The 22,461-nt window shown below is 39.4% G+C and overlaps 1 protein-coding gene across 1 annotated transcript in view; it reads left to right on the top strand.

Moving 5' to 3' along the window:
• Positions 1-22,461, top strand: part of SLCO5A1 (solute carrier organic anion transporter family member 5A1) — a 73,658-nt gene that overhangs the window by 25,603 nt on the left and 25,594 nt on the right. The window contains 4 exon segments of the mRNA XM_036395676.2: positions 7,331-7,411; positions 7,414-7,462; positions 13,491-13,711; positions 21,698-21,862. Of these exon segments, the coding sequence (XP_036251569.2) occupies positions 7,331-7,411; positions 7,414-7,462; positions 13,491-13,711; positions 21,698-21,862 (516 nt within the window).

The raw sequence follows: 22,461 nt of genomic DNA, 5'->3' as shown, positions 1-22,461 counted from the left end.
TCTATAAATTTGTCTTCCAGATCTGTGGAATCTGCTTGTTAAAATAGTGACAAATATATTCTATACAAAGATCAAGAGAGGCTACTGAAGTAGTTTTGTTGCTCTGTTTATTGTTTTGAGTGGAACACTGGGTCTGAGAGACTATTAAAGTCATGTAACACTAATGCATTTTGAAAGGAAGTGATTTAAAGATGTGAACTGGACATTATTATCTGAACTGCAGTAATGCTCAAAGCATTGTTTTTTCCTGAGCAAATAACCACATTAAAGAAAGAATCCTAAAGCATGTATAGATTTGTTTGATTGTGCGTTTGGGATGAAAAGAAGGAAGTGAACCGGTTTCCTGACTTAAAAGCTTTTGAGAAGTCTGCCTGGCTTCTGCTCACAACTCAGTTTTCTGTCCTCAAGCTAAAAAGAGTAGTTAAACCTTATGTTTTTTGGGATAGCTTCTGTGTAGTGAAATTAGACAGAATGAGGTAAATATGCCTTTATGAAAGGGAGCAATGTTTCTTTGAAAGCTCCTTTATGCTTGATGCCTGCTGTCCCATGACAGTGCTGTGACATGAGAGGAACAGGGGAGAGCTGGGACCTGTTCCTCTTTGAAACCTCTGTCTATCAGCTTTGCTCTGTGTAGAAATCAAAACCTCTCTATACCCTAGAGAAATAACAGCGCTGCTCATTCTCCAGTGACATACAGTGCAGCTGTCCAAGGAAATGTCTGCTGGTAGCACTGGAGAGGATGCTATGGTACCATAGCATGCTGGTGCTTCTCTTGCTTGCAAAATTCCAGGTGGTAACCCTGTGACTGTTTTTTTAACCTATAGCCCTTTAAATTTCTTGGCACATAAATACTCAAGATTATATAAGGATCATGTTGCATTTCTCTTAAAGCTCAGTCCTCAGATTGTAAACAAGTAATCTGTATACACAGGGCTTTCCTCGCAAATTCACACGAATGTTTTCTTTTGGTGTTCTTTTTATTCTTCTTTGTGCTTTTTTTTCATGAGAGTGTTGTTCAGCTGGTTAGAAAACTGAATTACTCCTTCAATTAAGTAAATTAAACTTCTGGATTTACTAGTCTACTTCACAACTCTAGTGGATTAATTTTGTCTTTTGCATCTCTGTTTTCTAATCAATACCCTCATGCTAATGACAGTTAAGATTTTGGAGTAAAAACTTGAAATGTACAGATATAAAAGGATTATGATTCTATAACCTAAAAAGTATCCTACAAAATCTGTTACAATTTTCTGTTGTTGCTCTACTATTCTGACAGTAGCAAACATTCATATGCATAATTGTATGCATATATAAAATATGAATATACCCTGTAGCTTTTGCAGGATTTTGCAAATTCTAAACTTCTTTTGAAAACGGAATAAAGGTCAAATTCTGCTTGTCTTACACATGTATGAAATGAACAGTTGTACTATGGTGATATGCTGCCAAGATTTGGACAATGGGGTCTTTCAGAAATGTTCCTCCTCCTCCAGTGATAAACTCTGTGTGGTGACATGTGTGTGCACACAGAGGAGATGACAGGGACTGAGCATTATATGCCTTTGTTTTTACTTTTTTAAGCAAAGTGTGTTTTTAGAACCCAGAAGCCAACCTGTTGTAGCTCACTAATTTTCTGTTTGTTTCTTTTCATCACAATAAGTCACTTGTGACTTTAATTGTTACTAGCATGACTAATGTAAAGAGGCAAAGTCAGAGGGTTCACAAATGCATTTGAGGGTGCCACAGGGACATATGCTGTATATTCCCATATACAATGTCTACTGAAGATGTCTTTTGCTGTGATAAGAAGAGGAAAAGGACATTCACAATATTTTTATAACCTCTGTCCCATTGACTGAATTAGGTAGTGTAGGTAGATTACAAAAAAAATCTTTGGCAACAAAGATTTTTCATGCACTTGATGTGAACCCAGATTTTCAGACCCACAAAGGATTCAGCTCATCTTATTGTAGTCAAAAAGAGAGTGTGCTGCAATAGGCTGTATGTAAAGATTGTGCTAGAAGTTGAAGTAGAATCTCTATGAGTAAAGCAACAGACAATGTAATAATTTTGTCAAACAATGTCAGAATGGCAGCATTCATTGCAGCATGTCCCAGGATAACTTTTCTGTGGTAAAGAATGACATTGTGTAATCTTATTTCAGGTGGATAGGTAAATTCCTTATGTAAGTCAGTTACTAATTCTCTGACTCCCCTTTTCTCTGCCATCCAGCATCTTAGCTGTGATGGCAGTTTATGGCTAAGCCTGGCTAGCCACAGCCAGCTGTGGTTTTGAAACTAGACCACCTTGCTAGTATGGTTTAGAGCCCGAGATATGCCTTGCTGAGGACATACTTAGTGAGGCAGTGAAGCTCCTCCAGTACAAAGCCTCAAGGAATTAAAGTTGCCATGGCTAGATATCTGGGGTGAAAATGGTCACTTAACTAACTCTCTCCACACCAGGATATTTTTACTTATCTACAGTTTGTGTCAGAGGTAGAGCTATGATCTGAAAGACCAGGTTTGGGAGGGCTGGGAAAGGCTATCCCTCATCAGTGAAGAGAAAGTACACCCAGAGGAAGAGATGTGCTTGGTAATGGAAACTCTTAACCACAACACCAAGATCTTTGGAGAAGAGGGAGACTTTTAAAGAGTCCACAAGGTCTTTGGTCTTTGAAATTGTCTTGTTTAAAGGCCGTGTAATTTTATTAAACCAACCTGTGCATTCCTCTGGAGACTTAGAATCCTGCATGACAGCAGCAGCAGCATGCTACAACAGGCTTCTGGGGAAAGCTTTTGCCAGGTCCAGTCTAAGCTGGTTGTGTTGAATGTCATGAGTAGTTCTCAGATGGCTCTAAGTCACCCTGAGATCAGCTCTGTTGGTTAGAGCATGGTACTGTTAATGCCAAGGTCGTGGATTTGATCCCTGTGCTGGCTGTTCACTTAGGAACATGGGTGGCTTCCAGCTCAGAATGTTCTGTGGTTCTGTGAAGTTGGGTAGGAGTGGGTGACCTGCAGATGTGCTTTCCTAGAGAGACTAATGTTCCCACAGAACTGCGATACAACTTGTCAGCATTGAACATGCATGGCTAATGCAGGAATTCAGAGGGTGCAATCTGCCTTCCAGTGCAACCCAATCAGAAGAGATTCAGATTGATGCTGTAGCCCATATGTCTATATTAACAATGGTTTCCTCCTTTTATCTGTTGAAGATGATTTGTGGTTTGGGGTAGAGTTTTTAACTCATGGAATGTACATCACCTCTGTTTTATCATGGGAAAGGACATATTAATGCTATTTTACAACGTAGCTCTTTGTGACTTAGGAATAGTAAGGCAGCTTGCAAATCTAAGCACCACTCAAGCCTATGGCTATGAGGTTATAAGACAAATGCTGGATTTCTTTAGGTGCAATTTCAAAAAATTATCTGGATACTGTGTGCCCTGCCTCAGCATCAGAGTACTCCAGCATGTCCCTTGATAAAAATGTTTGTTGCTTCCATTTGAAAGATCTTGGCTGTTACATCTGTGCAACTCCCTAGATCAAGATCCCAGATCGTGGCCTGAAGAGGGAGGACCAAAAAGAGTTAGCTGAAATCCCTGGCAGAAGGCTGAAAGGAGGATGCTTATGCATCATCTACATGTTTTTGAACCTTTTTCATGCAAAATCTGGAGACCTTCTAGTGTTCTGAGTGGAAAAAAATTCTGAAACTATTCTCCATAGGAATTTTTACTTGTGAAGCAGGTACAGTTTTGATGATACCCTAATTGAATCTGTTTCCAGTTTAGTTTCCTTCCTATATCATCCAGTAATCCTGGTGGCCTACTTGGGAATCAAAAACGTCTTTATTCCTGAATATAGCTGTGAGGGCTGTGACCAGAATTTTAAGGGTCCAGGACCCCTGAGTAGCGTGCCAGGGTGACTTATGGAGTTGGTTTGCCCTTCACTTGCACAGCAAGGTTTGAAAGTTTGGGGCAGATTCTTTCAAGTACCTCATTTTGAAATACTGAAATGTTATGCTTGCCATGCTCTGTTTAGTCTCTTTTATAAGTCTAAATCAGTTTCTTGCACTTGGTGTCCAATTTCTGATAGTGACCATTATTAGGTGCTGAAAAAGATGCTGTATCTTAAAATGGCAATTTTACAAACTTACCTGCTGCCATTGACCAGGAGTGTGGAGGCTTTGTGTTTTCTGAAAGACTAAGAAAGTGATATTTTGCCTGTAAGTTATAGTAAAAGCAAAGCATCTTGAAGCCTGAACAGCATATAGTAATTTTAAAATTGTCAACAGGATTTCTTCCTCTAAAGCAGAACAGTGTGCAATGTTACTTTTATCTTTATTGTGCAATGTTTCTGCTTACAAGGAAAACCCTCTGAAGTTTCCAGGTGTACAAAATACTCTATTTGGGTAGTGATCTGAAACATAAGCAGTTGCTGCATTTTGCTGCTTTCAGTGGTGGGACTAAAGCTGAATTAATGCAGTATAAGTATTTTTTCTGAATACCAAAGTGAATGGATTAGGTCAGTCTTTTACTCCCTTTGTGCTTCCTCTCTAAAGATTTTAGAGATCTGAGTTTGCTGTAGTTGTCTGAAACAATTTTCCAAGGAAACATTTGTAGGACAGAATTTATTACTGTTTGTAGGAGTGTGGAGATAGTTTTTTGTTTATTGGTTTTTTTTATCCTCCTCATGATGTGAATTTTTGCAAATAACAGTCACTGTGGGATTTATCTAACCACTTGCTACTAAGGAGCAGAGTTTCAATGTCTGATGGAGCATTTTAGGCATACAGAGAATTGTTTACAATCAATCAGTGGGGAACATGGCTGGAATAAATTTAAATAGTGAACAGAGTTCTGAAAACCATTATGTGAAAAGGACTTCAGCAAAATCTATTTATTCAAAATTTCAGTTTCATAAAAACCAAAAATGTGTTTGCAAAAAAAAGACTTGAAAGTGATAAAACTGTAATCAATTTGTGGTCTGGCAGCATTTTTTAGTATAGGCAGTTTTACCTTTTGTGGTGGCTTCTGTGATTTTTTTTCACTGCAATAAGGTTCTATTTTTACTTGTGAGAATGCTGCTTTTCTTCCTTCTCTTATTTCAAAGTGTAAGATGGAAATGTGCAAGTTATTTTGGTTTAATCAGGCAGATTTAGTGATCCCTTTTTGCTTATTTTATTCTTGAGATATAATTTACTGTAACAGGTAACATGGAAACTCAAGCTTTAATAACTCAGTTACGCTTCTTCAGCTGCTGCAGTCTGGGATTCAGCATGTCTGATTGAGGATGGGACCAGAAAGAATGGAGTCTGTATATTCCTGTTGTGGACAGGGACTGGTCCAGTAACCATCTGGACCTAGAGAGAGAATTACAGAGAATTAGATAATCAACTCTTTCATGTGCTGCTAGAGGATCTGCAGCGGCTGAGCAGGTGTTGCTGTGCTGGAGCCTGGGTTTTGGTGAAACAAGATAGGTGGGCACAGAGCAGAGACCAACCCTTCCACCCCCCTGCCTTTTTTACTTACAGCCAGACTGTATGGGAAGCAGGGCAGAAGCATCTTAGAAGGAAAGGGTACCACAGGATGTATTAAGGAAAGAAAGAGATATTGTAGGGGAATGGAATGGAGTGGAATAGAACAGAACATTTCAGTTGGAAGGGAGCTACAATGATCATTTAATCCAACTGCCTGACTACTTCAGGGCTGACCAGAAACTAGAACCTGTTCACTAAGCACATTGTCCAAATGCCTCTTAAATACACTGATAACTCTGGCACCTCCCTAGAAACCTTCATGGGTGTTTGACCTCCCTCTTCATAAGGAAATGATTCCTGAAATCCAATGTGAACCTCCTCTGGTGAAGTTTTGAACCATTGACATGTGTCTTGTCACTGGATACCAGAGAGAAAAGATTCAGTGAGTAAAGATCCCCTCCTCAGGAAGCTGTAGAGCAATGAGGTTGCCCTGAGGCCTCCTTTTCTCCAAACTAGAGAACCCTCAAGTCCTTAGCTGCTCCTCACAGGTCATTCCTTCCAGCCCTCTCACCAGCTTTGTTGCTCTTATCTGGACCCATTCAAGGACCTTCACATCCTTCTTAAATTGTGGTGCCCAGAATTGCACACAGTGCTCCAGGTGAGGCTGCACCAGTGGGATAGTCACCTTTCTTGAGCAGCTGGTGGTTCTGTATTTGGTGCACCCCAGGATGGGGTTTGTCCTGTTGGCTTCCAGGCCATGCTCTGATTCTTGCTGTGCCTGCTGCCAGCCAGCACCTCCAGATCCATTTCTGCAGAGAGGCTCTCCAGCCACTCCTCTCCCAGTTTATACATTTGCTTGATGTTAGTCTGTCTCAGCTGCAGAATCTGGTGTTTTGACTTGTTAAACTTTGTGCCATCAATCACTGTCCAGTGTTCCAGTCTGTGTAGATCCCTCTGCAGAGCCTCTTGTCCCTCCAAAGAGTCATGCAGATCACCTCTCAGTTTGGGATCATCAGCAAATGTGCTAATGGTGGATTTAACTCCTGCCTGCAGGTTGTTGGTAAATGTATTGACCAGAACTGGCCCTAGAATTGATCCCTGGGGAGCACTACTGGTGACCAGTGGCCCCATTTGAGCTCTGCCCTTCAGCCAGTTCTTCACCCAGCACAGCCTGCAGCCACTCATTCCACAGCTGGACAAGTTACCCTGAAGGATGCTGTGAGGGACAGTATCAAAAGTATTCCTAAAGTACAGAAAAACCACATTCATCACCTTTTCTTCATCTGTTGAGTGGGTGACCTTACCATAGAAAGATAACAAGTTAGTTAAATAGGACTTTTCTTTTGTGAGCCTGTATTCTGTCAATCTCTGAAAGAGGAATATTTGATTTCTTAAAATGGACCATTCTTTTATAGACAGTATTAAACTGATGGTAACTAAATTAGAATGTTGTACATTCTAATTTAGAATGTACATTCTCTTTGATTACAATTTCTATTCTTTGCTTTTCTGTTTCTCTACCATTAGTTAGACTTTAAAAAAATTTATATGTTAAATAATTTTGATTTGAAGGAAATGTTACCAAATAGGAAGAATTTTATGCAAGTCAGGTATGCTTTCCATCCAGAATGCCAAAATAATGTATACTTGCATAATTTGACTGAAAATGTACAGAAAGCAGTAATATGTCACTTAGGCAGAAGTTGCTGACTTGGTTGCAAAAAAGATTCCTTCAAGTTTCAGCGTGCAGAACTTCTTGTTCAAAGAAACATCATTTATTTTGTGATTTCATGTGTAAATAAATAATGAAACATTAATTTTGTTCATCTGTGACTCTGACCTTTTATTTCCTCAGCCATCATGTATGTAATGGGAGCACTTGGACCTGCAGCTGGATACTTATTAGGAGGACTCCTTATTGGTTTCTATGTTGATCCTAGACAACTGTATACATTGACCAGAGCGATCCCCGATTCATTGGGAACTGGTAAGGATCAAGAATTTTTCAAAACTATTCTCTCAGCTGCCCATAGGGAATTAAGACAGGTTGGAAGATTTTATCCCTTGAGGATTTGTTTAAGGTTGTAGAAGGAGGCTGAGGAAGATGTTTCTGTTGATTACTACACACTAGCCTCTGACAGAGAGGAAAGGTTTGCCACAGGAGGGCACAGGAACAGTGCATGGAAAATCCCCTATGTTTGGCTGTTCAGGACTGTCCCTGACCACAGTGGGCACTGACTGACAGTGCTCATCACAGGGATGGCAGGGCAGGATATTGGTGTTGCACGAGGCTGTGGATGATCTCTGCTGCTCAGAACCAACTCCTTTGCTACTTGAAGTTGGATTAATCTCTTTGGTTTTCCAGAGGAGGCAACATGAAACACTGAACTCAGCTGCCCAGATGAGAAACACTAGACTTTGCTGATCCTATTCCAGGTGAAGGAGATAGGATGGGGTCAGAACATGCCCGTTCCAGTCTTTCTTTTTTAGGGTGATGGCTTGTGTTTAGGCAGCAGATGCTGTAAGCATCACATTATTCTCTAGTAAGGAGTAGGCTTCAGCAGCACTGAGATGTAGCAGCTGTAATTGTTAGCTGATGTCTTCAGGCAGCCTTTGAGATGTGGCCTCCTTGGAAATGTCTTTGAGGAGGCAGGTCTTGAGGAGGCTTTAACTGCCTTTTTTTTAGGTAAATCATAAATCTGCCTTGAAGTTTTCATGCAATCCCAGAAAAAAACCTGAAGTTCATTATCCCAGGAAGAGACCTCTTCTTTGTAGGTGTAAGGTGCAGTGTCAGTTCTCATGCCCTGGGTTAGTGTTTGTCACTGCGCCATTGCAGTCCGTCTGTATCTGTTTCTGTTTATTCTGCAGCGATCTTTCCTGACAGTTTGATATGAAAAATTCTTTCTTTGGAGGCTTCTTAATCCTTCAAAGATTTAGTCCTGCTGTATTGGTCTTAGTCCAAGAGCATTGCTGCACTGTTTTGTCAATTTTCAGCAAGAGAAAAGCAAAGCTGAGAGCTGAGTGTGGCCTTGGGGTTAACAACGCCATGCTCTGGTTTATCTACTGACTTATCTCACTGAAAGATCTGCTCTGTGAGTGTGCAGCTATGTCAGAATTCAGACTAGTCTAATATAAAAGATTTGGAATCAAAGCAAAATATTGTACATTCTTTGTAAAATTCTTACACTTCATGTGTTTTTAATGACATGTCAGAACTGGTAATCAGCATCTGATCAGTACTTTTTGGCAGAAATTGCAAACAGGCCCATAAATATATTTGTTAATTGAAATCAGCGGGGCTGTATGAATGTGGGATAAACTTTTGACTTTATCTATAACACAACCACTGATATAACTGAGTTTTAGCTCAAGCAGCTTCAGCAAAAGTAAAATAGCCAAAGCAAGAAAAGTCAGTAAAAGTCATTCACAAGTTTCTTTTTTCATCTTGTTGATTAAATCCGTAGAGTCTGGCCTTCCTTGATGGGTATCCAGATCTTTTTATTTCTATTTCATTTTTGACTATGTCACTTCTTTCTCTTAAATTTCTGAGGAGTATTAACTGCTATCAGGTCTCTGATAATTTGTTGCATAATCTGTGGTGATATCTCATAAAAGTTTAGTGGTGTTTGTGTCTCATTCTCTTTTCTCTTTCTGAATCTATGTCTACCCATTAAAAAAACAGCAAGACTCCTATGGTGTGAGGGTTAAACCTTTGTCCCTTGCTACTCATTAGCTGCCTGGTTGTAGAGAATTCTGGAAGTGTAGACTTTCATTTCACTGAAATGTATTTTCTGGGATTGTGACATTTTCTCCTTGGAGGGAAGTGCTGTGTAGTCAAGTCTATTTTTATTTATGCAATCTAACAATTTGAAATGTAAGAGTAGCCCAACACTTACTTTAGCTGACACGCTTTAAAAGTATGGTTCAATTGAGATAACTTAATGGGAGGTCATATATGAGATTTCTCAGTCTTGTTTCCTTTGAATTGAATTAATATCTTTGATTGCTATCTTTTCTTTATTATAGCTGTAAGGTTCCTAATGTAACTTATCATGGGACCCAATTTAACAATTTCCATTGTTAGAGGAGGCAGTGCTTGCAGACAAAATAGTGAGTGTAGCAACTGTGATATATGGCTAAAATAAAAGCAGTATAGCCTATTTTTTTCCTTCAGCTGCTCCTTTCTAGGAGGTCTAGCAGGACACATAATTTGGTTTATCTCTCGTGCAACATGGTAAAGTAAAATGGTTATTTTTCAGGGTTATGTCTGATCTGATTATTCCTTGAGTTTCACAGGACTTGGATTTCTGCTCCTGGGCTTTGCACACCTGGGGTTTCTGTAGGTGCTCTGGGCTAAATTACAAGCCAGCTGTCTCTGCCAGCCCATCAAATGTTTGAAACTGTTTTTTATTCAAATGTGGTAACTGTAGGGATATCTGTTGGAAATCATTCATCATGTTGTTGTCTTTGAGAACTGTTAATGTGCTGTACAGGGACCTCATTAGTTGTGGAGTAGCCCTTGGCAGTCTGTCAGGTGCTTTGAATGAAATTTTCTTTTGCTGACACTTTTCTGAGTGTTTTCCTAGTTCAAAATCTGTTTGATACTTGGGTCTTCCTATATAGTCTTTCATCAACATTCCACACAAGAAGTTTAAAGGAATTCCTTCAGCATTGTCTGGTCCTTCCTTAGCTTTAATTGCTTTATTTGAGGTCCTAGGGCTTGTGCGGATGCCTTTGAGGTATTCTTCTGCATATTTTCTTTGACTTCAGAAGACAGAAAATCAAGGGTTTTTAAAATTAATTAAATTAATTAAATAAATTAGGCTCCTGTTCTGACCTCTCAATTTCCCATTGTAGGTGTCCTTATTATTTTTGGGCTTTTGTCTGTTTTCCAATTCTTTGATATTTCAGGAAGTTGTGAAGTGTAGATGGTGAGATAATTGCATCCAGTGCTGCATTTGTGACATCTCCAGCATTTGGAATGCTGTTATAACAGTCCCTTTGGATTTGAATTTCATCTTGTACTATATTACAGGCCCTGTCTCCTTTGCTGTTTCCTCCTGAGTGGGTGGTTGCAGATTTCTGCATATTATTGCCACAGATTGTTTCTTTGATCAGTGCCTTTGCAGCTTCTGCCTTTGAGATCCTGAAAGGGATGTTGCTACATTTTTATACAGACTACGGATTTATTTCGTCTGACAGTGCTGACTAATCCTCCTAAAAGTCTGCTTTCTAATCCATGTATGTTATCAGCTAAAATGAATGGAGGATTTTCTGTTTACATAATATCAAAATTAGTCAAAACTTTCAGTCACTTATATTTGCCTTGCAAAAGCTTCCTGTAAGCTTCTAATGAAAATAGCGTTACACATGGCTGTTTATTTGTTGTTTGCCTGTGTGTAATCATTTACCATGCAAAGCATTGCATATGAATTTTTCTTCACTGAAAAATAAAGTTTGTAATATCTTTGCATTACAAATATGAGGCCAAATGCTTTTTTTTTCTTGTGCAAGAAATCCTGTCTACTCAGAATTTAAAGTGTTTTAAAATTTGAACAAATATATAATTAATAGTGTTAAGGTAGTACAAAAGTATGTAAAAGTTGTTCTTGTACTGGGTTTGCACAGCAAGGTTTTGGTCGCAGGAGGGTTACAGGGGTGGCTTCTGTGAGAAGCTGCTGGAAACTTCACTTCTGCCTGAGAGAGGCAATGTCAGCTGGCTCCAAAAGGAGGCTGGCCAAGGTTTACACCATCAATGGTGGTGGTAGCACCTTTGGGATAACAGATTTAAGAAGGGGGAGACAAAAAGACATGTGCAACACTGGCAGCAGTCACAAGAGAGTGGAATGAGAATATGTGGTAGAAACAGCTCTGCAGACCCCAATGTCACTGAAGAAGGAGGAGGAGGTGGTGATGCTCTGGGTGCCAGAGCAGAGATTCCCCTGCAGCTAATGGGAGCCCTTCATTACATGTTCTCTCCCCTATCCTGCTGAGGATGGGGAGTGATGAGAATGGCTTTGGTGGGCACCTGGCATCCAGCCAGGGTCAACTCATTGCTGTGGTTGGATATTATAGTAACGTGATTGACTTCCCTGGAATTTCCAAATACCAGCATAGATTTGTGTGGTGGGTTGGCTTTGGCTGGCTGCCAGGTGCCCACCAAGCTGTCTCACTCCCCTTCCTCAGCAGAACAGAGGGAAAGCACAATGGAAAGCTCATAGATCGAGATAAGGACTAATTGCTATCATGGGCCAAGTAGACTTGATGTGGGGAAATTAATTTATCACCAATTAATAACAGGGTAGGATAGAAAGAATTAAAAAGAAACCTACAAGCACTTCAGACCTACTCCTTCCCTCTCCCAAAGCTCAGCTTCGCTCCTGACTCTTCTACATCCTCCACTGGAGTGATGCAGTGGGCTGTGGAAAAGGGATTGTGGTCAGTTTAGTGACACCTTGTCTCTTTTGCTCCTTCTCAGCTTCAGACAGTCTTTTATTAACTGGTCCAGCACAGGTCCTTTCTGTGGGGTGCAGTCCTCCAGGAACAGAATGATCCAGCCTGCAGCTTCTCCTGTGGGTGACACGACCTGCCTGAAAACCTGCTCCTGTGGGAGCTCTACTCCACAGGCCACAATTCCTGCTTGAGCCTGCTCCAGTGTGGATTCCCCACAGTCTGGAAGTGTATACCATGGTCTTGTCCTGCAGGTGAATCTCTGCACTTGGAGCTCCTTCTCCCCTTCTTCTCTCACCTTGGGTCTGCAGGGCTGTTTCACTTCACACAGTTGCTGTGCAGTGTTTTTTTCACTTAAGTAAGTGAACACCAAGGTGCCACAAGCATTCTGATAGGCTCAGCATTGGGTAGTGGTGGATCTGTTTTTAAACTGGCTGGAGCTGTCTCTGTCCAGCATGGGACAGCTCATGGCATCTTCTCACAGAAGCACCCCTGTAGTCCCCACCCTGCTACCAAAACCTTGCCATGTAACCCTGGTACAATGTGATGAGTCTGTAGTGAAAACTGCACTTGCAGTATGTAAGAAGAAGTTTGTGGGTGGATTCTGAGGCTGTCCTTCTTCATGGAACCATCTATGTGAGGTTATGTTTCCCTTAGTCTTTCACTGTTAGAGGAGAAATGATGTTATCTGACACTCTGCTATCAGTGTTCTGGCTGCTGACTCGAATTAACTCTACAGAACTTTCTCGTGCAGCCCTTTTGCCCATCTGTGGTGCTGGGGTGAAGTCCATGAAGCTTTTTGGCTGCAGGGAGGACAAGTGTTTGCAGCTGAAGGGCTCTGCTCTGTATCCCACACATTGTCCCTTCTGTGGGTATGTCCCAGGTCATTCCCTGAGAGCCAAGGGATCATTTCAGCATTGATTTATATCCCATGTTTAAAAGACAGAGGGAGAGAAGTGAAATTCTTTGTGAAGGCTATTTCAGGTTGCAGTAACAGAACAGAGTTTTGGGCATAAACCCTGGAATTAATTGTAGCACATAGTTGTGACATTCAGGCTTTGGGAACTCTTCAGTTGTGAAGGGAGAGAATTGGACAGTCAGGACAGGGAGAGGTGGGCACTGGAAAACAGAACAGATTTAGCCCTGATGTATTTATCAGGACATTTTATCTCCTCATGACATGGATAGCTTTTTCTGTGTTCTCCAGAGAAATACTACATTGCTCTACTGGGAATTATCTGTGAAAGGCTAAGTCAAAGTGAATATCTAATTCTCAGCACTTGGTACTGAAAAATTACCAAAACTGAAAATTTGTGGTAACTTAAAACTGACACTATTTAATAAAATTTGGTGGGTGCTGGATAAATACCTTTCAGTAAATAAGCCAACAGAAACATCATCTGATTAAGGAATTTAGTGCACTCCAATTCTTTACTCTTAGTGTCAGTTTTTCATATTTTGCAAGTGTGTCTTTCTAGGCAGTGCAGCTTCTAACAGTAGCTTTGATTTTTTTGTTTCATGTAATGTGTTTGCTTTTGTTTCCAATCCTGTTTTCCTGGCATTAGGTGGAGTGGATTTCTCCTTTGTGCCATTGCTATGCTCCTTGTGATATTTCCCATGTTTACCTTTCCGAAAAAGCTCCCTCCTCGACATAAAAAAAAGAAAAAGAAGATGAATTCTGATGATGTTTCAAGTGATGATGATGTGATGAAAGAGAAAACAAGTAGCAAAAATGAAACAGACAGTTCAGTTTCCGCCTCTATGGGATTTGGAGAGAATGTTAAAGGTAAAGTTTGTTTTTAATTTATAAATGCTTTAGATTTGGTGTGCAGGGTCATCCAGGATTGTATGGTGTAATTGAAGGCAGTTTTGACATCCTATATTTGCTATTATGTTTTGCTATTGAGATTTTAATAGATGCTCATCCTCTAAAATGACAGGGTGCAGCAATGATTGTAAGACATTCTTTTCCTTGAATTGTCAGTGTTTGTGTACCTGTAACAACAGGTAGGCTATTTCCTATAGTTACAGGACTCCTACCACATGTATTTATGGATCTTAGAGTTTGCAGTTGTCACACCTGCTTTATAAGCTGAATTTCTTGGAATAACATGCTCTTCCACAGTGTAAGTGAAACAAGTAGAAGGAATTCTGGTATGTGAGTTCAAATACATTATTGTATTTGGGTGAGTTCATAGAGAAAGATGATTTGTTTCATTTTCCTTTCCTGTCTGTTTTGTACTGCAAATTGTTTTCTGAAGGCTTAGACAAATAAAACCTGTGCTAATTTTGAAACGTGAAGAGATCAAAAGATTGACAAGTAATAGAGATTTTTATTTTATTCAAGGAGTAACCATTACTGTAAAATGTAACAGTAAGTAATAATCATTGATAAGTTGCCTGGGGAAGAAGGGCAGTGTTGCTACAAATTGATTAATGTGAAGCCTATAGAATTCAAATTGACAATACAGACTTAACAGTATCATAAAATTGAATAGTGTATGACAGGAGTGAATGTGCCTCAATGCCATTGTGTTGTTAGTGCTATTGTGTCTTCTTGCATTCTGTGATGCAAATGCTGGTTGTGCCATTTCATGGTAGCCTGATAAATGCAGCTGGAACTGGGAGAAACCATCAAATATCTATTGTACCATCAGTCATAATTTGAACTCAAAACTTTTAAGTGTTTGTTGAAATAGACAGTTTTACTCTTTACTTGGATACAAGTCCAGGCTATAATGATTGGCAGACTTTTTAATGAATCACTTTTATGCTGAGTAGACAAGGCTTAGAAAAAACAGCTGTTTTTAGACTAAACCCAATGTAATTTAAAGTTATGTTTGCACACCTACATACTGATTTGCTCTGTATTACATTTACACTGGTTCTCTCAGGGTACTTAAAGTTACTGTTAATTTCTACAGAAGTAAAGAAAAAGAGGATACCAGAAATTCTTGGTGTGATTTTATTAGCTTACAAATCAGCTTCTTAAGGTCAAAGTGAACCTCAAATATCAGATCTTTCAGACCATGTTCTCCTTTTGTTGGCAAAGTGGTTGAAAATGTGATGGAGAAGCAAAAAACCACACTCCTTCCTCCTTTAAAGACTCTAGTCTCCATATTTGTGAGTCTGTTTTCTCCTTAATCCACATAACCAGTTGTGGTTTCTATTTGCCTTCAAACTTACTGGCCTCTGCTCAGTGGAAGTAGTTCAGGGTTAGTCCTGTCAAGATTTTCTCGGTAGCACAGGGAACTGGGGGAGTCTGGTCTTTGCTGGACTCCTTCCTAATGATTGCAGACAGTGTCACAGCAGAGACACTGCTTCACCCTTGGGTGCACCTGGTGAAATACAGTGTACAGATGAACTGCAGCTGGGTGGGCTTGCTGATGCAGGTTCTCTGATACACAGTTTCACCTTCCAGGCCATGTTGTCTCTACAGGTACAGCAAGTACAGAAAAAAACAAGTATTTGCTTGGGAGAATGTTTTCTAGGACTGTTTTTTACACAAATGAAAACTTCTGTATGTCTCATCTTGGCATGTGTTTCTTTGGTGTGTATCTGCCTAGATGTATAACATACATTCTGTAAAATTCTATATGAATGTGTTAATGGAGCTACCAAATTAGAACTTTTACTACACAAAACTTTTAGTTTTCTTTAGAGGAGAAACTTCACCATGTGGAACAGTGAAAAGAAACATGCCAGAAAGATAGCAAGCTAGTTGAGATAAGCAGAAAAAGTATTTTTCTATAAGCTGATAATAGCTTTCCCATTCAGTGTCAGTTACTCTAGCAAAGAAGGCCTACAGCAGGAATGCACTATCATTTAATTATTTTTCCAGTTTAATTACCTCAAGCTTCTCAGCTGAGGTAATTTTGTTTATAATGGGAAGGAAAAAAGGATCATATGTGTCTAAGTCATTTAGCATGGCTTCTTCTGAGATGCAGTGAACATTTTATACTTTCCATTTAATTTCAGAGCTTCATCTTTTTATAGCACTGTGGGCAGAAACTCCATTTAGGCAGTAGCCAGGAGACTGTTGATTTAGTGGGTCATATCTTCTGTTCTATACTAATAAATATCAATGATGTCATAGTCTGCCATGACAGAGGTCAGTGCCATCAAATCTCTGAAATCTATGCAGCTTTGGTAAGGAAAGTAACTGTTTTCTTCTTCCAGTATGATCTCATCTTACCTGAGAAGCCTGGCAAAGTGATTCTTCTCCTGCTCTAACTTGTTCTAATTTCATAATTAATTCTCTAGGTGAATGAAAAGGTATAAAAAAGTCATAAGAGTTTTTTTTTTCTGCATTGACTGCCAGTATAAGCTGAAGAAATAAACCAAAAACTGGCTCCATCTGCAAGTAGCCTCAAACTTCAGTGACCTGAGCTTTATTTTGGCCCATGGTGGAGCTGAAATCAGATAAAAATACAGATACAACTTTGCTTTTTCACTTGTTTCAAGTTGCAAGGGCTTGGAATTCAGTCTTTTCTTACTTACGTTTCAAGTAGAAAATGTGAGCTGAAGAATGCTTCTGAGTTAGGTATCAAAAGTACTAAATAAAAGAGTAAGTAGGTCACAGGAGGAAGAAAACTGGATGTAGTTTATTGGGAAAGATAGAGGTAGTGTAGATTACATGAGCTAGAGAAGTTTTATAATGAATAAACCATGGTTCAATCCCATATGTAGAGATAACACATGAATCTGAGCAGACAAAACTACTGTTTTCATTTAAAATCTATATTCCCTTAGGGTTTTGTACCATGGAAATTGTATCTGCAGTCCCTTTCACTTACCACTATAATGAAACTTACTGTGCAATTGAATAAAGGAGCAGTGTAAAGAAAGCAAATGTATATATTACTTATAAAAAACTGATCTGATTTGAATCAAATAATTAATCTAACAAATTACATATATTTTGTAGCCTTTGGAGTTTTTTGTTTTGTTCCTATGTACAGCCCTTTCTTAAATCCAGAGTATTCCTGTCTGGCTTGTCACATCTACCAGCTATCCTGTGCCTTTCTTGGTGAGTTCCTGTGAGGGGCAGAGACAGGATAATAATGATTGTCAAGGCATCAGCAGAGAAAAAGAAATCCCTGAGGTGCTTGTGGTTGCAGGATAAGCCCACTGAAGTGCTTTGCCAAGGAACTGGATTGGAGTTTCTGTGCTAGCTGAAGATCAGTTGCCAGGCATCAGAAGGGAGGAGGAGACAGTGGGCTGTCTGTGGGGGTACTTGGTGGGCACTGTGAATGTCAGAGGGTTCAGCAGACCATGGGCTGGAGATCCTGCAGTGCCACTGACCTTGAGCAAGGCAGTTCCCTCTTGTCCTTTCTTAGGCTGTCCTGAAGAGCTCAAAATAGAAAAGATTGGCATAGCTCCATGCAGTGATGAGCAGTGCTAGCTGGAGCCTTGAGGACCTGCTCTAAATCAAATTAAAATAAGTAATAATCATATCAAACTGTCTCTGAAGCCCTCCTCTCTTGATGGGATATTAGGGGCTGTTCAATGATCCAGCCACCACCCAGGTGCTTAGCGCCTGTCCTGAGAGTTGAATGAGGTTGTTTAAATGGTGTGGGAGTAGATAACGAAATGGCAAAATACTGTTCTGGAGATTAGTGATTAGCTCCATGCAGGATATATTTGATGTAGTTGTGTGTCACTTTGCTGGTTTCCATTCTGAGAAACAAACCAGAGATTCTGACTCAAATCTTGGCTCTGCTTTGTACGGCACAAGAGTGGAAGCTGCCCCTGAGGCCCTGGTGTGGAGCCAGCCCTCTCCAGAGCTGCAGGCTTGGGTCGTGTGTCCAGACTGGGAGCACTAGCAGAAGGGAGGTCTTCTGGCTAATATCTGCCTCACCCTTTGTCCTGGTTTAGGGCAAATTTGGGAGAAAACCTCCAAAAGGGGACCCCTCCAGAAAGCAAACCCACATGGTCTCTCCCCCCAACCGGTTCAGGAAGGATTCCTTGGAGAGAAGTGGAAAGAACCTGTTTATTTAACAGGCAAAACACCCCCCAGCACACAAAATGAACAATACTGGATGACACCACTCTTGCACCACTCTGAAAAAGATGACAAATTCAGAAAGTCTCTCTTGGGAGTCATTGCTCTGTTATTGGTCCCTCTGGTGCTAGGAATGGCTGCTGCAGTCCACAAGGTGTAAACTCTTGGTGTTTCCCAGATCCCAGTCTGGAGCAGGTTCGAGTAGATCCAAAAAAAGGGAAAGGAGAAACAGTCCAGGAAAAATTTGGACTGCTTAGCTAAACTAACTGATGAGCAGAAGCAAAAAGCAAGAGCAAAGCAGGAGCAAAGCAGAAGCAAGAGCGAGAGCAAAGCGAAAAGCCAAGCAAAGGCTGCACTATGTACTGCCCTGTCTGTGTGTCCTGCCAGCCGTGGGGGAGTGGCTGATAAGAAACCAAAACAAAACTTTCACTCTTCAGAGCCAGTCTTGAAGGCACAGAACATCATATCCAGCATAAACAGAACACACGAATGGGGATACGAGTGTCATAATGTCACCCTAGGACACCCTTACACGAGACTTTCCTGATGGACTGCAGAAGGATAGTGCTGTAGACTGGAATGATTTATTCACCTGATTGTATTCATTGCATTGCCCTGGGCTGGGTATGCAGGAACAGGGATAAAAGAAACTATATTAAATGTTGAAAAAGGAGGTGAAGTCAGAATTATTTGAGTTTTATTGAAATTCTGTTTACAGTGCTTTGCTTAGAGAAATATTTATGAATACTTGTATTACTTGCAGATTTTTCTTGCTTTTCCCCTACCATGAATCAAGTAATGGTCCAGCACATGAGTGGAAAAAAAAATGAATACTGACCAGAGAAAAAATACTGTCAAAGATCATGAAAGGAAGAAAATTGCCAGTAGTCTAGCAAACCAGTCCAGCAAGGCAGGTTTCAATTTACTCTTAGTAATGCACTAGGTTATTGGGGGAAAAAGAAAAAAAAGGATCAGATGTTAAAATTTGAGATAATTCACAGAAATATAAACATGTTTGCAGCTATGCTAAATGATTATTTTAGTTCTAGGAGTGTAATTGATAGAGGTTTATTAGTTTAGATGACAGAACGAGAGAAATTGCAATTTCTGTAGTGTGTTTCTGATGCAAATTTGCAAAAACATGCAATGTCTTTTGAGAAGAATGTCTTTCAAAAAAGTCAAACCTGATAGGTTTAATAATCATCTTGAAATCAAAACCTAGGCCAATGGCTAGGTACACAAAAATAATTTGACATAGAAATGTTTTAAAAGCATGATTGATTATGTAGTCTAAAGGATCCTTAAAGTTTTTAGCATTCTTGCTTTTTACTATGGTTACTGTGGTTGAAAGATAATGAGTTACTTAACAGTACCTTTTTATTATAGGTTTTAAAATTCAGAAGTGTAGTACAGATGTTGTCACACCAGGTTTGATGATGATCATGGAGGAAATCAGGGAAAGACTAACTCTGAATGTGTGTTTTTATTTCCAAGTTTCTTACTACATAGCAGCTTTCCTTTGTATGCCAGACAATTGCTGTTTATAAACCATGAAGATCAAGTCTTAAGTGCTCCAGGTGGCGTGCATTAGTGTGGCATGCAGAAATAAACTCTTTATTTCATGCCAAAATTTATAGCAATCAGCAAAGCTGTTCTCTGAAGAGTCCTTCAGATGGGTATAAGGGAACGTGTACTTATTCCAAGACATTAAGTTTTATCTACTTAACAGGAGAAATCCCATTTCAAAATACTAATTAGTTTTGAAATGAATAATGACCTTTAGCCTGAGTGCTCAGATGAGATGTAAGTAGGAGTCAACAGAAGTACAGCTCTACATACAAGCGCCGGAGCAAAATGTTCATTAGCTCTGCAGTTCTTCGCCAAATTAATTCTCTAGTTGACTGAAAATTCTAAAGCAGACATTTTCCTGAAGCTCAGTTTTATCAGGAAGGGCAAACTTTACCACATATTATGATGTCTGGATGAGACTTTAAAATAATTGATTTAGCAAAGATCTTGAGTTCAGCTCTCGGCCAAGAACTACCAATTCATTTCTACAAAGAACACTCAGTTCATCATCCTAATAAAATTATCTTTCTCTCTTTGATGATACCTTACTTTCTACCACATTTTAAACCCAGGTGAGCAGCTGCCACTAAGTAGCTCAGTTTCCAGCAAGACCAATCCTTCTTTCTGTTTCCTGACTCCTTTCTCACAGCAGCATCAGCATGGTCATAACTGCTTGCTCCTGTTGTTTCTATTGCAAACAGCACCACCTTCTTTTTTTTTATTTTTTAAACCTGTAGGTGGTAAAAACCATTAAGATTATGATATATGATTGCTTCTTAATATGATTTATTCATTAGTTATTTCCACCAGACTTTGTATTTAACGTTTAGTATGTTTCCTCATAGATGTAGCAGGAGAGCATTTGACTACATTAAAATTATAAACCAAGTACTCATCATGAACATTATAAACCCAGTACTCATAATGAATTCAGTATAAATTTTGACAACTGGCATAAGCTAATACTGGATGAAGTCAGACAACTTAAGTGCTAATTTGCAGCTTGACAAGTTTTGACATGACAAGTGAAATTCTGTTTGCTTTTATACAGATAACCTACTGGAGTCAGTGCAGAAAGTGAGACAGATTTTTGTCTTGACAACTTTTAACATCAGTAAAATTCTCAGTTGTTCTTGCTCAACATGTATTTCTAATGGGTGCTCTTGTCATTGAATTCTACTGGCTTTCATTCAAGCACTATTCTATTTCTGTACCAAGTGAAAAGCAAATGAAAAAAATCTGAACGGTAGTAGCTTAGACATAACACTTGAAAAAAACTTGATCTGGGGTAAAACAAGCCTCAAGGAAAAGAAGACTTGTTTAAAATCACGGCATTTAATAAAAAAAAAATTAGGTGCTGAATAGGGTGATGATAATTTGACATCACTGCAGGACTAAATTTAAATTATGCAAATGTTTAATTTAACTACAGTGCTGAATTTCATGGGGGTTTGATATTTGATTTGAGAATAATTGCAACATCTATGAATACTTTCTCAATTTAAGTTAATGATGTACTCTCATTTTTAATTGATTGCTTTATCCCTTCTGAGAATATTGAATTGTATGTAATATATGTTGAGATTCCTTGATATCATTGATGCAATTTTTTCATTATGCTTTGTCTGCATCATTGTAAATGCTTTTAAATCATGTAGAAAAATGCTTAACTAAAAATATTTTGGTTCCCCTTTCAAATTGGATTATTATATTACCCCAGCTTTCCAAGCATGGTCCTTGAAGCAGAGAGTAACAGGGGAGTGAGTATAGGCTCTTTTTTCCTCCTATGGAGTGCAAATCTCAGTACTGTCAGTTCAGTAGTGTGATATATGTTATTTCACAGAAAATCTCAAGATATCAGAATAATTCCAAAATCTCTACATTTTATTGCTGTTTTTCTTTCTGTTGTGGTGTTACTGTCTGTTTTTTCAGATGTTTTTTTGATACACACGTCAGTTGTGTTTGTGCCAAGTGGGACCATGGCCCTGAGCGAGGCAGTGAAATGGGGTCAGTCAGAGCAGGGAGCAAGGGCTGCAGTCCCAAGTATGCACTCTCCCTTCTGTCTAGCAAATGTACCAGCTGCTAGCAAGCCATTATTGCCAGTCTGTCTCAAAGAAAATCAATTGGTTCTGTTTCAGTTTGCTTTTGTTTCTCACTCATTGTTTATAACATTCGTTTGTCATTTTTGTCATTTTATAGAGCTTCCAAGAGCAGCTGTCAGGATCTTAAGCAACATGACATTCCTTTTTGTGAGTTTGTCATACACAGCTGAGAGTGCCATTGTCACAGCTTTTATTACCTTCATTCCCAAGTTCATCGAGTCACAGTTTGGCATCCCAGCTTCCAATGCCAGCATCTACACTGGTAAGGCATTGCCACATAGTGTTACCTTGCAAGCTTGGCTTTGGCTAATGAAATGAGTCAATTAGGAATGAACCAAAATGTGTTCGTTCAAACAGGTGATTGGATCCAGCTTTCTGCATTTGGTTAGATAATCAGACTATTTTCTGATGTTTGTTATATGTATTTAGTAAGATGTGAACCCATTTATATTGTTAAAGGGCTGGATTTAATTTTTTTTTTGCATAGGCCTAGACAGATGCTTTCTCATTTGTTGATGGTCTCCAAGGGGGAAAAAATCAACCAAAACAAGCTAGAAAAACCATAGACATGACTGCAATTTGTGTGCTTTAAAAGGTTTCTTAACACTGTTCTTACTTTCTGTGAATTTTACTTCCTCTTTGATCTTTAAAATACCTTTATCTTTTTTCCCCTTAGTGAAAAGTTGTTTATCTGTCCCATCCTTCAGTTATCTCTCTCCTTCAGGATGGTATTTTTCTCCTTATTTACTTATTTACATTGAGACAACAATCTAGTCTAGTCAGAACTCCCCAGATTCTCTTCTCCTACCTGATATTTCAGGAGACCCCTGCTGTACCAGTGTACAGCTATGTCCAACTTTT

The sequence above is a fragment of the Molothrus ater genome, chromosome 1 (genome assembly GCF_012460135.2).
Source record: "Molothrus ater isolate BHLD 08-10-18 breed brown headed cowbird chromosome 1, BPBGC_Mater_1.1, whole genome shotgun sequence".
In the NCBI taxonomy this organism is placed as follows: domain Eukaryota; kingdom Metazoa; phylum Chordata; class Aves; order Passeriformes; family Icteridae; genus Molothrus; species Molothrus ater.
The sequence above is the reverse complement of the archived record's forward strand: the minus strand, read 5'-3'. Positions and strand labels throughout refer to the sequence as shown.